Raw genomic sequence first — 13,297 nt, forward strand, 5'->3', positions numbered from 1 at the left:
ATATGGCATCAAAATGTTGAAAATCTGATTTCCCCCAAGCTGATCATTGTCTGCAGCCAGCTCTGATTGTAGTGGAATGAAACAGGCAGGGAGAGTGAGCTCGTTTATGGTGGTCGGCAAACCCCCAACCTTTTGGCCCGTGGCCCTGTGTGGCATCGACTGTGCCACAAAAGCATGCTGAAGTTGATATCCACAAAGGGTTAGTAGTTATTGTTATATTTGGTCGCAAACATTATTTTGAGTTAATTCTATGAGGGGGAGGGTGAAAAAAAAGTTTTCCTTTGGGAGGGTGGTGATAATTGTTTTTACGACACCTTGAGTTGGACCAGCAAATCACCCCCAGTAAATTTCGATCTGTCCCTTGTCCATATCTAGGGTGGTAGACAGCTGGTGGAGGATCTGTCCCTTGTCCATATCTAAGGTGGTAGACAGCTGGTGACATCTTGAAAGAGATCGCCGTCCGACAAACTGCTATCAGGTATTTTTTATTTGTAATCTAACTATTTAGCTATAGAAATGTGATACCATCAATGCAAGCTGTAAAATGACTCCTACCTTAGAACACAGCAACCTTAGTAATGTTGCTAGTTAGCTAACTATACTAGCTAGCATGTCACCTCTTTTTACGATGAAGACAATTCGTAAATCATGCTGCATATTTCCAGTGCACTCTAAAAAATATATTCATTCGGAGCTAGCTATATCTGTTCCTCTTCATCAGACAGCAGCTCGTGCTTACATCGTAGATAGAAGCAGACCTTTGGCTGCCTTCAGAACCACATACCCCTCGTGATGATTGGTTCCAAGGTTAGCAAAATCGGCAAATTTATCTGAGCGGACAGAGTATTCAAATATATGTTTTATGAGAAAACGTGCAAGAATTGAAGGTGCCAATAATCCTAAGAATGTTTTGATGAACCCCCCTTGATGGGGTTCATGTTTTTCGGCTTCGGCCCACCTCCTGTTGGCTTTAATGCGCTATTAAAGTCTTCACATAACAATGAATGGTGTCATGTGATCGATGACTTTGTCCATTTATATGGTCATTGGGCTTCAGTGAGACATACTGTTTGTTTCAATACCTATGCATACAATATCACCTGGTAAAAATAGTTTTTTTTCTTGTATGTTTTCTCATATGGTATCAGATCTGTGTGGTGACGACTCCTTTTGACTACTGAGAATAGTTGGAGAGAATTTCTCAATCACATCTAGCTGGATATCACATAATGAAAAACTGCAGTGCCATCCAGTGTTGGTTCAAGTGCACTCAATGTTAAGACTAGCGGGGGGCTCTAATAGACTGTGCTCAGAATCAAGAAAAGTTCTGGGGTAGAATTCCTGTGCCGTGGCCCTCGCTCATGTGGAGAGAAAATATATGAAAAATTCAAAACTGCCAGCAATTCTTTGGGGACTGTGTGCGTGTTTAGTCTAAAACCCAGCATCCTTTGGTGGTTGTGGTTCAAAGAACATAGAACTCGAGCCAAAAGCAGCTGTGAAACCAGCCCTTGATCGCAGTGCCATTGCCTTTCATTAGATTTACTGTTCAGAGGTAGGTCAAGAGCTCTTTGTAGATGTGTGTGAGGTAGAAGATCAGGTTGAGAGGGACATGTAGATTTTCTCACACCAAAGATGCTTGGGTTGCGTTTGAATATGGGTTAAATATGTACCAAACAAATAACATAGACACAACAACTGAAACACAGACATAACAAACTACAAGCAGACTAAACAAAGACAGTTATTTGATCAAAGAGCAGCTAAATACACCGAACAAAAATAAAAGCCCAACGTGAAACAATTTCAAAGATTTTACTGAGTTACAGTTCGTATAAGGAAATTAGTAAATTGAAAGAAATTCATTAGCCTCTAGTCTATGGATTTCATGACTGGGAATAAAGATATTAACTTGTTGGTCACATATACCTTAAAAAAAAGGTAGGGGCGTGGATCAGAAAATCCGTCAGTATCTGGTGTGACCACCACTTGCCTCATGCAGCGCAACAGATCTCCTTCGCATAAAGTTGGTCAGGCTGTTGATTGTGACCTGTGGAATGTTGTCCCACTCCTTTTCAATGGCCATGCGAAGTTGCTGGATATTATTGGGAACTGGAGCACGCTGTCGTATACGTCGATCCAGAACATCCTCAATGGGTGACGTGAAGTGAGTATGCAGGCCATGGAAAAACTAGGAGATTTTCAGCTTCAAGGAATTGTGTACAGATCCTTGGGGTTGTGCATTATCATGCTGAAAAATGAGTTGATGGTGGTGGATGAATGGCATGACAATGGGCCTCCTCGATAAAATGCAATTGTGTTCATTGTCCGATGCTTATGCTTCCCTATACCATAACCTCACCGCCACCATGAAGCACTCTGTTCACAACGTTGATATTAGAAACCGTTCACCCAAACGACGCCATACACTCTGTCTGCCATCTGCCCAGTACAGATGAAACCGGGATTCATCTGTGGAGTGCACACTTCTCTAGCATCCCAGTGGCCATCGAAGGTGAGCATTTGCCCACTGAAGTCAGTTCCGATGCCGAACTGCGGTCGGGTCAAGACTCTGGTGAGGACGCAAATGAACTTCACTGAGACAGTTTGTGCAGAAATTCTTCGGTTGTGCAAACCCATAGTTTCATCAGCTATCCAGGTGGTCTCAGACGACCCCGCAGGTAAGGAAGCCGGATGTGGAGGTTCTGGGCTGATGTGGTTACACGTGGACTGCGGTTGTGAGGCCGGTTGGACGTACCACATTGGAGGCAACTTATGGTTGAGAAATTAATATTAAATTATCTTTTAACAGCTCTGGTGGACATTCCTGCTGTCAGCATGCAAATTGCACACGCCCATAAAACTTGAGACATCTGTGGCATTGTGTTGTGTGACAAAACTGCACATTTTAGAGTGGCCAATTATTGTCCCCAGCACAAGGTGCACCTGTGTAATGATCATGCTGTTTAATCAATTTATTGACATGCCACACCTGCCAGGTGGATAGATTATCTTGGCAAAGGAGAAATGCTCATTAACAGGGATGTAATCAAATTTGTGCCCAAAATTTGAGAGAAATAAGCTATTTGTGCTTTTGGAACATTTCTGTGATCTTTAATTTCAGCTCATAAAACATGGGACCAACACTTTACATGTTTCGGTTATATTTTGTTCAGTGTACAAACACAAACTTAGAAACAAAACCTTACCACCTTGCAACACTACACTGCGTTAAAGCAGCGCCAAAGATAAGTGTGGTTGGTTGGTGCCACAATATTGAGCACTACATGAAAGGTAGTCTGCTGAGCTGACTGGCTGTTAGCACCACACTCTCTCATCTGCAATAAAGACTATCTCAGTAGACGTATCCCGTGCAAGGTAGGGAGGACGGGCGACAGTGGGGGAAAGAGGGGCGACGGTGGGGGAAGACAAGGTGGGGAGGACGTGCGACAGTGGGGGAAAGAGGGGCGACGGTGGGGGAGGACAAGGTGGGGAGGACGGGCGACAGTGGGGGAAAGAGGGGCGACGGTGGGGGAGGACAAGGTGGGGGAGGACAAGGTGGGGGAGGACAAGGTGGGGGAGGACGGGCGACGGTGGGGGAGGACAAGGTAGGGAGGACGGGCGACAGTGGGGGAAAGAGGGGCGACAGTGGGGGAGGACAAGGTGGGGAGGACGGGCGACAGTGGGGGAAAGAGGGGCGACGGTGGGGGAGGACAAGGTGGGGGAGGACGGGCGACAGTGGGGGAAAGAGGGACGACGGTGGGGGAGGACAAGTGGGGAGGACGGGCGACAGTGGGGGAAAGAGGGGCGACGGTGGGGGAGGACAAGGTGGGGGAGGACAAGGTGGGGGAGGACAAGGTGGGGGAGGACGGGCGACGGTGGGGGAGGACAAGGTAGGGAGGACGGGCGACAGTGGGGGAAAGAGGGGCGACAGTGGGGGAGGACAAGGTGGGGAGGACGAGCGACAGTGGGGGAAAGAGGGGCGACGGTGGGGGAGGACAAGGTGGGGAGGACGGGCGACAGTGGGGGAAAGAGGGGCGACGGTGGGGGAGGACAAGGTGGGGGAGGACAAGGTGGGGGAGGACAAGGTGGGGGAGGACGGGCGACGGTGGGGGAGGACAAGGTAGGGAGGACGGGCGACAGTGGGGGAAAGAGGGGCGACAGTGGGGGAGGACAAGGTGGGGAGGACGGGCGACAGTGGGGGAAAGAGGGGCGACGGTGGGGGAGGACAAGGTGGGGTAGGACAAGGTGGGGGAGGACAAGGTGGGGGAGGACGGGCGACGGGGGGGGAGGACAAGGTAGGGAGGACGGGCGACAGTGGGGGAAAGAGGGGCGACGGTGGGGGAGGACAAGGTAGGGAGGACGGGCGACAGTGGGGGAAAGAGGGACGACGGTGGGGGAGGACAAGTGGGGAGGACGGGCGACAGTGGGGGAAAGAGGGGCGACGGTGGGGGAGGACAAGGTGGGGGAGGACAAGGTGGGGGAGGACAAGGTGGGGGAGGACGGGCGACGGTGGGGGAGGACAAGGTAGGGAGGACGGGCGACAGTGGGGGAAAGAGGGGCGACAGTGGGGGATGACAAGGTGGGGGAGGACGGGCGACAGTGGGGGAAAGAGGGGCGACGGTGGGGGAGGACAAGGTGGGGAGGACGGGCGACAGTGGGGGAAAGAGGGGCGACGGTGGGGGAGGACAAGGTGGGGGAGGACAAGGTGGGGGAGGACAAGGTGGGGGAGGACGGGCGACGGTGGGGGAGGACAAGGTAGGGAGGACGGGCGACAGTGGGGGAAAGAGGGGCGACAGTGGGGGAGGACAAGGTGGGGAGGACGGGCGACAGTGGGGGAAAGAGGGGCGACGGTGGGGGAGGACAAGGTGGGGGAGGACAAGGTGGGGGAGGACAAGGTGGGGGAGGACGGGCGACGGTGGGGGAGGACAAGGTAGGGAGGACGGGCGACAGTGGGGGAAAGAGGGGCGACGGTGGGGGATGACAAGGTAGGGAGGACGGGCGACAGTGGGGGAAAGAGGGGCGACAGTGGGGGAGGACAAGGTGGGGAGGACGGGCGACAGTGGGGGAAAGAGGGGCGACGGTGGGGGAGGACAAGGTAGGGAGGACGGGCGACAGTGGGGGAAAGAGGGGCGACGGTGGGGAGGACAAGGTGGGGAGGACGGGCGACAGTGGGGGAAAGAGGGGCGACGGTGGGGGAGGACAAGGTGAGGAGGACGGGCGACAGTGGGGGGAAAGAGGGGCGACAGTGGGGGAGGACAAGGTGGGGAGGACGGGCGACAGTGGGGGAAAGAGGGGCGACGGTGGGGGAGGACAAGGTGGGGAGGACGGGCGACAGTGGGGGAAAGAGGGGCGACGGTGGGGGAGGACAAGGTGGGGAGGACGGGCGACAGTGGGGGAAAGAGGGGCGACGGTGGGGGAGGACAAGGTGGGGGAGGACAAGGTGGGGGAGGACAAGGTGGGGGAGGACGGGCGACGGTGGGGGAGGACAAGGTAGGGAGGACGGGCGACAGTGGGGGAAAGAGGGGCGACAGTGGGGGAGGACAAGGTGGGGAGGACGGGCGACAGTGGGGGAAAGAGGGGCGACGGTGGGGGAGGACAAGGTGGGGGAGGACAAGGTGGGGGAGGACAAGGTGTGGGAGGACGGGCGACGGTGGGGGAGGACAAGGTAGGGAGGACGGGCGACAGTGGGGGAAAGAGGGGCGACAGTGGGGGAGGACAAGGTGGGGAGGACGGGCGACAGTGGGGGAAAGAGGGGCGACGGTGGGGGAGGACAAGGTGGGGGAGGACAAGGTGGGGAGGACAAGGTGGGGGAGGACGGGCGACGGTGGGGGAGGACAAGGTAGGGAGGACGGGCGACAGTGGGGGAAAGAGGGGCGACAGTGGGGGAGGACAAGGTGGGGAGGACGGGCGACAGTGGGGGAAAGAGGGGCGACGGTGGGGGAGGACAAGGTGGGGAGGACGGGCGACAGTGGGGGAAAGAGGGGCGACGGTGGGGGAGGACAAGGTGGGGGAGGACAAGGTGGGGGAGGACAAGGTGGGGAGGACGGGCGACGGTGGGGTAGGACAAGGTAGGGAGGACGGGCGACAGTGGGGGAAAGAGGGGCGACAGTGGGGGAGGACAAGGTGGGGAGGACGGGCGACAGTGGGGGAAAGAGGGGCGACGGTGGGGGAGGACAAGGTGGGGGAGGACAAGGTGGGGGAGGACAAGGTGGGGAGGACGGGCGACGGTGGGGGAGGACAAGGTAGGGAGGACGGGCGACAGTGGGGGAAAGAGGGGCGACAGTGGGGGAGGACAAGGTGGGGAGGACGGGCGACAGTGGGGGAAAGAGGGGCGACGGTGGGGGAGGACAAGGTGGGGGAGGACGGGCGACAGTGGGGGAAAGAGGGACGACGGTGGGGGAGGACAAGGTGGGGGAGGACAAGGTGGGGGAGGACAAGGTGGGGGAGGACGGGCGACGGTGGGGGAGGACAAGGTGGGGGAGGATGGGCGACAGTGGGGATAGAGGGGCGACGGTGTGGGAGGACAAGGTGGGGAGGACGGGCGACAGTGGGGGAAAGAGGGGTGTTGGTGGGGGAGGACAAGGTGGGGGAGGACGGGCGACGGAGCATTCACACATACCGAGGTGGCAGACGGTGGGTGTCTGTCTCCTCCCAGGGTGTATGACTGTGCTGCTGAACAGCGGCTCACGGCACAGCAGCAGGCAGAGAAACACAGGCAGGCCATCCTTTGCCGGGAACCATTGGATGGTATAATTAGAGCACCATTTCCCCTTGGCGCTTCTCTGTACCCATGTTGGCCTGTTTGTCTTGCATCGCTTCTCTAGTGCGTCACGTACATCTGTCGTGGCATTCACATTGCAACTCATCTCTGCTTTTTGATCCAGTGATGCGAGTAGTGTGTGTGTTTTGTGTGCTCACTATTTGGTTGTGGGTATTTGGCTAATTTAGTATGTTGGGGTTTGGAGATAAATCTATGGTGTCCGTCTGTAATATTTGTGAACTTTTGGATCTTGTATTTGACTCCAATTACAGAGACAGACACAACCCCAATATGTTGTACATCAAATGTTTGTACAGGGGAACAGGGTCAGAGTGGAGGATGTCTGTGGCTCATCCTTCTGTCCTTATCAGTGCAGGTAATTCAGGCGTAGTAATCCCTTCCTGGTCCCGTGGTAATGACAGACCTCTTGTTCGCCTCCACAGAGGTCCTGACTAATAACATCCATCACACACCCTGACACTGCACAGACACAGCGATAGATAGAGGTCTCTTCTCCATAGGATTTCAGGTCACAAGGTAACGTTGCCTCATACTGGCATCTGACTAAATTTGCTTTTGAGGAAGAAGATTTGTTTCAGTTGTCATGAATTTTCATAGAAAGAGACAAAGTGAGACAGATCTTTATTTCACTTATTTAGTGGCCTTTTGACACAACAGGTGGAGTGTAAAGTGTAAGTCAGCAGCAACAAGCTTGTTTAAATCTGGGACTTCAGTTCACTCTGATCTCTTGGCCTCATCAGAGTAGGTCTGGAGGACAGACCCAAGCTGTCAGAAGGGTGTATATTAAAGATCACACCAGACGGTTACAGCCAAGTCGAGTGTCTTGTCCTCCCTCCCCTTCATCCAGACAGCAGCAGATAAACACCTTTCCTCTGTCTGCAGATGACTCCACATCCTGAGCTGTTGATGTCCCATAAATCACCTGGCTGGGATTGGCTGTGTCGATGAAATTATAAATAACCTGCTCACTTCTTCTAAAAAAGTTGCTGGTTGGGTGCTCTTCTCTGTTGCTTCCATGAAGAAAGGGACCTAGCCGTAACAGTAGTGTGTGTTTGTGCCTTGCTGTCATTAGGAAAGAGATCTACTGACAGAAAGTGTGTGTTTGTGCCTTACCTGCCTTCAGAGGTAACTGTTTGGAACCAACATGTTGTAATACCCTGCTGGACTAATTAGAATATCACACGTCATCTAACCTGTTGCCTACTGTCTGAATGACAACACAGCTAGTTAATTGGCCAACATGTTTCCTGGTTTACTCTCAGCAACAATATCAACAATGAACATTGGCAGCATGTAGTGCAGAGAGAAATATCACAGTCCTTTCCCTCTTTTGTCTATGTCTCAGTTCTCTTCCAGCTGTTCTAAAAGCTTAACGATTCTGGATCACAGGAACCATTACAGGTGGTAAATACACTTTACAGAGTCAGGGGTGTGTCCACCTGCCTGTGGCACATGACTGGACACGTAGCCTGCGGCCAGCACTCTGTTCAGTGTCACAGCAGCAGCTTGACATACTGTAGTATAAGGCTAGACTCACCTCACCTCAGGGCCTGGGCCGGTGTGGAGATGCTATCAGCCCTCAGAACAAGCTGAGCTGTCAGATGGACACCATTCATCTCCAAGGCCAGAGAAGAGATGGTCTCAGTCAGTCTAGACTTAAAGGCTGCGTTTTGACACTGACGGCAAAAATGTCTCTCAGGGAAGTCTACCTGGTCAATTTAAACACAGCTTTTTTTGTATCTTCCAGGAACTCGGGTGTTATAGGTTTTCTAGAATTGTAGTGCTGATTTAATTTCCACAGAGATTTGACCCTTTTATGTTCATGGAGAGGTAGAGAGACAAAAGCCACATTTATAGCTGGTTCTAACTTGATTCCTTTGTCCTGATCTTGTCCACATTCTGTTTGGGCCCACGTTTTTAGACAGGTGTAGACAATCAAAAGACATATTGTGATCTGATTGTGATCAGATCATCCTACCCACCTCCTAAGGTAGTTAGACATGCATTGTCTCTGTGTATCTTACAAGTGTCGACAGATCTGAACAGAGAAACTATTTAAATCATCATTATTCCGCCCTCTAAAATCATTTACAGGTGGCACCATTGACTGATTACATCAGTTTATATATATAAATCATATTTTGAAAGAATAACTATTAAATAATTTGCATAAAGGAAGGGACCAGGAAATATGGTCACAGTGTAGACACAGTGGATGGATAACAAACATATTTTAATACCACGTGTAGACACATTTCTGGAAATGTGGGCACAATCAGAATGTAGACAAGATCAGGACAAGGGACTCATGTTAGCACCAGGTATAAACAGGGCTATAGATCGAAGGGAAGAAAGAGAGAATGAAAGAGAGAGACGGGACCTCCATGGTCTAATGAATACAAATGGGCTCTCATCTGCATGGTTAGTGGAGCTCAGAACCAGGCTGGCTACATGGACACTAAGAAGCTTATCATTAGCCTATCAGGGGCTATCTATCACACGACTAACCCTGCTAATCTCCCTGTGTCTCCCCATGATGGATGTTATGCTACCTCTAATGCCAGATCACTCAAGCATACACAGAGATAATCATAAAGGGAAGTGAACGCATATCTCAGATAATTACCACTAAGATCCAAAGCACCATATTTTGACGGTGGGGATATGTTCAGCATGGCTCTGATGATATTCATAACCATGCACTCTTCGAAAAAAAAGCTATCTAGAACCTAAAGCGGTTCTTCGGCTGTCCCCATAGGATAACCCTTTTTGGTTGCAGATAGAACCCTTTTGGGTTCCATTAGAACCCTTTCTACAGAGGGTTCTACATGGATCCAAAAAGGATTCTACCTGGAACCAAAAAGGGTTATGTTATGGGGACAGCTGAAGAACCACTTTGGAAACCTATGTTCTAAGAGTGTGGATCATAGTGTTGATCTTGATGGTGATAATGAATGAGTTATTGCATGGGTGAGGAGGAACTGAAAGGACATATTTGTCTGGAATACATTGTGATGTTTGGTTTTGTCTGATAAAATGGGGATGTAAATTATCTCTGTCCAGGGTTAGCTTTTGGTTCATGTTCTTTAGTTGGTAGTCGAAGTCTTTATTTACAGAAAATGTACTATTTGGTCATGCTTTGAAATATTCTCATCCCTTCAGTATTACCGAATAGTATTTTTTCAGAGAGAGTGAGAGAGAAAACAAGCCAAGCAGGACCTTTCCTCTCTCAGAATCTGAGCCATTGTTGCTAGCTAACACTAATATCCGGGCCATGCCAGTCGCGCTGTCTGAGCGCGCTCTGTGAGCGTCTTGGGGATGTAATTCCTTGGCCTTTTCATTGGCCCGTAATGACTCTGCAGCATGGTGACTAATAGGGCATTATCAGAGCCTGTGCCTCAGCGGACAGCTGATTAATGTTGGTGGAGATGACAGGGGCCTGATAAAAGGGCTTGGGATTGGAGAGAGCGGGATGATGAACGAGCTACAGGGCCCCACGCCCCCGTCTCATTAGGAGGGCCCGGGCCCCGGTGCTGGACGATCAGCTAATGTAGCGAGGCAGCACTGTGGCTGTGACTCTGGCTGTGGCTAGGAGCCCTGGGGAGAACGATTCTGCAGGGTGAGGAGAATTGATATTGGGGAAAGAACAATTCAGAAGGGTGAGTTGTCTGATAGGAGCTAGGAGGCTTGTTGCAATTTACACATAATATAAGACTAGGACACCTTGTACGTAAAGGTGATATACCTCACACACATGTCAGTGGAGTGCCCATATGGGTCAATTCTTGGTTGTGTTCATTAAAAATGAAAGATTCAAAACAATTCTTTAGTAGAGGAAATGTCACGATCAAGTATTTTCTAAACTACTTTGAGTTCAATTTTGACCAAAAATGCACATCATTTTCAATAATACACTGCCCTCCCAGTTCTCTCAATGTAGCTCCGCTAATTCAATTAGGATTTTGGTTGAGGGTTTGAAGAGAGAGTACCCCCTAGAGACTGCATTATTCTCCATCCCATCATTCTTTTGCACACCTTTGTGTATTTATGCGTGTGTGTCACCTCAATCATTGCCACCAGCTGCACACCTCCTCTGTCCATAAAAAGCCAATTACATCCAGAGTTATGGGGCTTATTGATAACTAATTTGATTATTCTTAAGAGGGCTGTCGCCCTTCTGGTTGACAAAGGGTCATGTGACAGGGTCTGAGTGACACAGAAGTGATAGGGGGCGTTGTAATAGGCTGCCCTCGTGACCCCTTCCCTCATCTAGAGGGCCAAAAAGCCAACAAGACTGATTCAAAATGTACTGCCTGAGAGGAGAGGGGAGAGATAGGGGACCATAAACACTTTCTCATGCAAATGTGCCAGCGTCTGTTCCTCTCCTCCCGCTACTCAGTCCAACGCCAGGGCTCAGTGGATGAACAGACGACAAGGATGAACACATTTTCCATCAACAACTAAATAACAGAAGAGTGACCCATCTGCCTTCGGTGAACTCTGTTTTAGAGAGGGTTAGATACAGGGATTAATGTGCAGGTAAGGAGAGGAAGCATCTACAAACAAATAACTTATTTCAGGAATAAGACTAAAATGGTCACATGCTGTAGAGCATCTTTCTAACCAGGTTACTGCATATCACATATTTTATGTGAGGTAACTAAATATTTCTCAAATATGAATAGGTCTACATGTCTATATTTGGGCCATTACATCCTGCAATTAGTTAGATATTTTAATAACACTATTTGCAAGGCAAAGATTTACAAATGTTCCCATCAAGTGTTTTCATGTCTGAGTGCATCTTTATAGCAGGAGCCTGATGTAACATTCTAGAGGGAGCACTGCAGGTGCATATTTCAAATGTCAGTGCAGGTTTAGTTAATGAATGCGACTCAATGCGGGACCATCATAACCGTACGCAATCACTGCATCAGGCAAACAAATAGAATAAACAGTGCAGAGGGGCTATATGATCACGCCGGGAAAGAAATATGGCCTCACTGTATAACAATACATTACATGTACAGTATGCAGGAGTGTAAATACACACATTTTATATGAGAGCCGATGGTTGTCCAATTCAGCACATACAGTACATTCAGCTATGGAGCAGGGGTTAAAAGGGAGAGAACCTCTTACAATCATACCACCAATAATTATATGAGGGCACAAGGGTATTGGGTACAGTGCAGTTGGTGTGAGACAGAGCCTGTCATCTCTGTGACTGTGACAGCCAGGCAGCAGGCTCTGTGGGTGGCGGAGCTGCACAGTTGTTTTGGGATATATGACCCCATGGGGGGGTCAAAGGTTTATTAAAGAACCAGTAAGTACGTGTTCAAAATAGAGCCGTGGCCCATTACCCTCTCCTCCCCACCCCCCACCTCCTGTGCTGCTGCTGTGGAAAGGAAGGGACACCACAAAGCACAGATACGCATGCGTGCACACACATTCACACATGCACACATTGCACCTGCTATTTTGTGGAGGAAGACACCAGAAAACACAAACTGTATACAAAACATTGCGATCACAATATTGTGATTGCTGTATCCTAATGTCACAGAATGTGATTTGAGATGAATGTGGATTCATTTAGACATTCAGTTTTACCTTAGTATTGTGGTGCCTATACTGATCACTGACTCTGACCCCCACCCCTATTTTCCCAGCAAAGACTTTCTCAAAGTCATCTTTAAAAGAGGCCCTGCTCTCCTGTGGAACATTCATGTCTAGACGGCTCCTCTCTAATGAAAGAGACAGAGGCCTCAGCCCTCACGTTCATCCTATCCTCCTTTTGTCTATCCTGGTGTCTCTCCATCTTCCCTGCTGGCCAGAGACAATCCCTGGCCTCTGCCACTTCCTAAACGTGTCGTGGTAGTGGGACACCCCACCGGCCCAGCAGCCCGGGTTCGGGGGCGGACCCCATGATCGCTCATGCAGGGCGTTAACGCCTGGCTGCACTCCAAGGGCTGGCGGATGCAGCTGTCAATCACACAGAAAACAACATTAGACTGCAGACTGAGTATTTGTTGCTATCATGGCCGACATAATGTTGACATGCCATGCATTCACACATCTCACATATTTGCCAGGGTAGTGATTGTGTTGAATGCTTCACTCAAAGGTGAAATCATTCAGGATTCCTATCACAATTCTGCCATCTTAATGACTGCGAGAATGCATAGTGTACCTGAGCATTAGGTTGAGATTCACTGTACACCTCCTATATTCCAGTCAGAGCCAGCCCTGTTCCAGTAAACATCTCCCTCTCCTCCTCCCTTCCTCCTTGTTGTTCTGTCTTATCACTAGCTAATGACTACATGGCCACACCAGCCAGAGGGAGGAGCCACAGCGTGCCTGGCTCTGTTCACACCAGAGGGGCTCCCTCTACAGAGACCCCACCCACAAAGACCACTCTCATACACTTATTATCAACACCCTTCATTGTTTGTGCTGCCTGATAATAGCTATCAAAGCCTCTCCATATCAGCAATGACCTTCTGTCCATGATGT

General features: G+C 50.2%; 1 protein-coding gene across 1 annotated transcript; it reads left to right on the top strand.

Moving 5' to 3' along the window:
• Nucleotides 1-2,542: 2,542 nt before the first annotated feature.
• LOC135519515 (uncharacterized) lies at nucleotides 2,543-12,517 on the top strand. The gene is made up of 3 exons (XM_064944744.1): nucleotides 2,543-2,678; nucleotides 3,376-4,105; nucleotides 12,454-12,517. The coding sequence occupies exons 1-3, from the start codon at nucleotides 2,543-2,545 to the stop codon at nucleotides 12,515-12,517; spliced, it is 930 nt and encodes a 309-aa protein (XP_064800816.1).
• Nucleotides 12,518-13,297: the final 780 nt, after the last annotated feature.

Source organism: Oncorhynchus masou, chromosome 29, assembly GCF_036934945.1.
Source record: "Oncorhynchus masou masou isolate Uvic2021 chromosome 29, UVic_Omas_1.1, whole genome shotgun sequence".
Taxonomy (NCBI): Eukaryota; Metazoa; Chordata; class Actinopteri; order Salmoniformes; family Salmonidae; genus Oncorhynchus; species Oncorhynchus masou.